This window comes from Rhagoletis pomonella, unplaced genomic scaffold (genome assembly GCF_013731165.1).
Source record: "Rhagoletis pomonella isolate Grant_MI unplaced genomic scaffold, Rhpom_1.0 Rhpom_scaffold_00002, whole genome shotgun sequence".
In the NCBI taxonomy this organism is placed as follows: Eukaryota; Metazoa; Arthropoda; class Insecta; order Diptera; family Tephritidae; genus Rhagoletis; species Rhagoletis pomonella.
The window spans coordinates 10,943,871-10,946,674 of record NW_023458556.1 but is presented as its reverse complement, the minus strand read 5'-3'; the positions used below and the strand labels follow the sequence as shown (position 1 = coordinate 10,946,674).

The following is a 2,804-nucleotide window of genomic DNA, read 5'->3' as shown; positions in this document are numbered from 1 at the left end:
TTAACGTATCGGAATGAAACGTGAACAATTTCTAAGCAGACCTTAAAAAATTCTAGTAAACATACCACTACAAATAATCTCGTTGCATATTATAATGCTGAAATAATTTCCTAGAAAGCGAACGAACTCTGAAAACTTGTTTGTAAATTTTGAATACCGAAACTCCATGGTACATGGTACTCAATGTCATGAAAAGTAACGTGCTTTCTCAGTTTTTCTCTATGAGACTTAAAAAAAAAAGCTTTATTTACAAATGAAATGACGGCTTTATAGAATAGGAAGATAGTAGATGGAAAACCCACGAGTGCGAAAAAGCGTGTTTAACATTGCAGCGAAATGAGACAACATCACCCAAGATTTTTTAAACGTTGAAAAGGAAAATTTGCTTGCACCACATTCATTTCAGGTTCAGGGTTCAGGAAATATTTTTCATTGGGGACCATCAAAGGACTCCTAAATATAACTCTGAACTATTCATCGTCTAAATGGCTAATAATAAAAAAATAATAAAATATAATAACTCAAATTGGCACAATAAAGTTCCAAAATAATATTAAAAAAAAAAAACCAAAATTTTTTGCTCCGTTGTTTTGTTTATGATAAGAAAAAGCCAAATCACGCCAGCTCTTATCTCATTTTTATATTACATTTCAACGTAACCTTATCAGGCGTTTTTGCACACTCACACTCAAGGGTACTTCCGGCACTAGGAACTGATCTCGGGATTTTATAAGTCTAAATAAGATTACGAAACAAATGCATAACCAATTATTGCATTTACTGGCGAGCACTGAAGGAAACGCTTGTTTGATGGCTGCGGTTTTGATTTGAAATTTGGACAAAAACTGGCAAGTACAAACAAAACGTTTCTTAGTTAAAACAAAAACACTACTAAGTAGTCGCAAGAAGGTGTTGTTTTGAAGTAAAATAAGGATCATATTCGAAACAAGTTCACAGCAATAGCATTATTGGGGCCTTAATTAAGGACTCTACGGACTACATATGCACATATATATATAGATATCTTTTTCATAAACTGTACAAGTGTATATTTTTGATTTGTAAATAAATTCACAAATATAAAATCTTTAAATCGCATTGGCTTCGGTGCAAATCATCTTCGCACTTCCTTGCTATTCAACACTTTCCTCATCTACACACACGGGCGGCTCCATCGGGCAAGCATCTATGGGATTAAATTGATTTAAGTTGACAACGCGTGTACAATTGATATCTTGAACAGGACGTGAATTACGCAGAATCCGTGTTTTGCCATCCTTCGATAGCAACTGACGAAATTCGTTCAACTGGCGTTCACCAATTGCCAATGGCTCGGGAAAGAGAAACCATTCGGCACCCTGATAGCATGGCGGTTCGGTCAGTGAGCCGCCATAGCTGTAGAAGCCAGTGCGAAATTGATAGCAGAGATAGGAGAGTGGAAAAGGTGGAATTTCGATTTTAGAGCCAGGTTTCTGTATGCGATGTAAATTTTGTACGAGTGGGTCCAAATAGGGATTGTTCGATGAAACCTCAAAGAAGTAGCCAACCATGAGAATATCATAGCTGGAGGTATAATCGCCAGAGGGGCCAGTGCGGTGCATTGCCTGCAATAGAATTGAAATTGCACTTCGAATATTACGGCAAAGTATCATTTCAAAGTGTAACCTGTAATTCCAGCGGAAATTTGCGGTAATTCAGCATGTGTTCGGATCCATCGTTGCCTAATGAACTCCAGCGAAAGCACAGTTCAACAAATGTATAACAAGCCAGCAGATCAGCACCACTAACGGTAGGTGTATTGCCTGAATAAGAGGCGCGTAGCACAACTGTAAAGCGGTTGAAATTAAGTGGTTGAATTTTAAAAAGAAAAGCTGAATGTTCTCCGAAACCTGTGTGACCATTATTCTCCAGCATAATGCCGTTGGGTAAATCATCGTAGTGATTCCAGCAAAGTAATTCACGTATGGGAAATTTTTGCACATTATCATCGATAATATTTATGGGCGATTGATTTGTGTCCGAGCAGCGCCAATTATGTGGACCTTTGAATTTTTTAGATTTTGCCTGCAAATTAGTACCTCGAAATAATATTTATTCGATGTATCCTACCATTATCTGGTCCATAATCAAATTGCGTTGATGCGCTTCTCTCGCCTTGCCCACTTCCATTGCAGCTTCCGCCGCCATCTGCTGGGACACCACCACGTAACGGACTACGGAAATCACAAATCAATTTTGCCGTAAAAATATTTGTTACGAAAACCAAGGCAATTAGAAAGCTAAGCGCCATTACTACCAGCGGGTACTCTAAAGCACAACCGATCACATGGTAAATACAGTTGAATAAAAAACTCAATAGCGAGCACAACGAACATTCCACCATTGTGCCCAATGAATGGGACTTCAACTACGGTTAACAAGGATTTCAAAAAAAATATCCTTCACTTGATTTGTATTTATCTTTATTATCACGGTTTTTATTGATTATTCGTTAAAAAAAAATTTCAGTGACTTGACAATAAAAAGAGTTGAAATTTATTGAAACAAATTTCTTTGTAAAATCTTTGTGCAATAATTAAAAGCAACACACAGTAACTGGGCAGGACAAGTGAAATGACTTGAGCGCTGAACTATGTAAACAATTTTGTGAAAAACATAAACATTTCTTTCCTACACCTTTGATATCAAGGACTCTTTCCATGGACGGGGCAGCGCGCCCAATAACCAATGCTAACTATATCTGACGTAGCCCAACATGGTTCAATAGCTTCAACGGTTGCTTCATTTGAAGGCAGCATAACAAA

General features: G+C 37.4%; 1 protein-coding gene across 1 annotated transcript; it reads right to left on the bottom strand.

The window, feature by feature from the left end:
- Positions 1 to 1,105: 1,105 nt before the first annotated feature.
- Positions 1,106 to 2,383, bottom strand: LOC118734554 (putative carbonic anhydrase 3). The gene is made up of 3 exons (XM_036464269.1): positions 2,110 to 2,383; positions 1,666 to 2,042; positions 1,106 to 1,604 (listed from the first exon to the last, which is right to left on the bottom strand). Exons 1-3 carry the CDS (start codon positions 2,381 to 2,383, stop codon positions 1,134 to 1,136), a joined length of 1,122 nt encoding a protein of 373 aa, XP_036320162.1. The 3' UTR covers positions 1,106 to 1,133.
- Between the last annotated feature and the right edge of the window lie 421 nt (positions 2,384 to 2,804).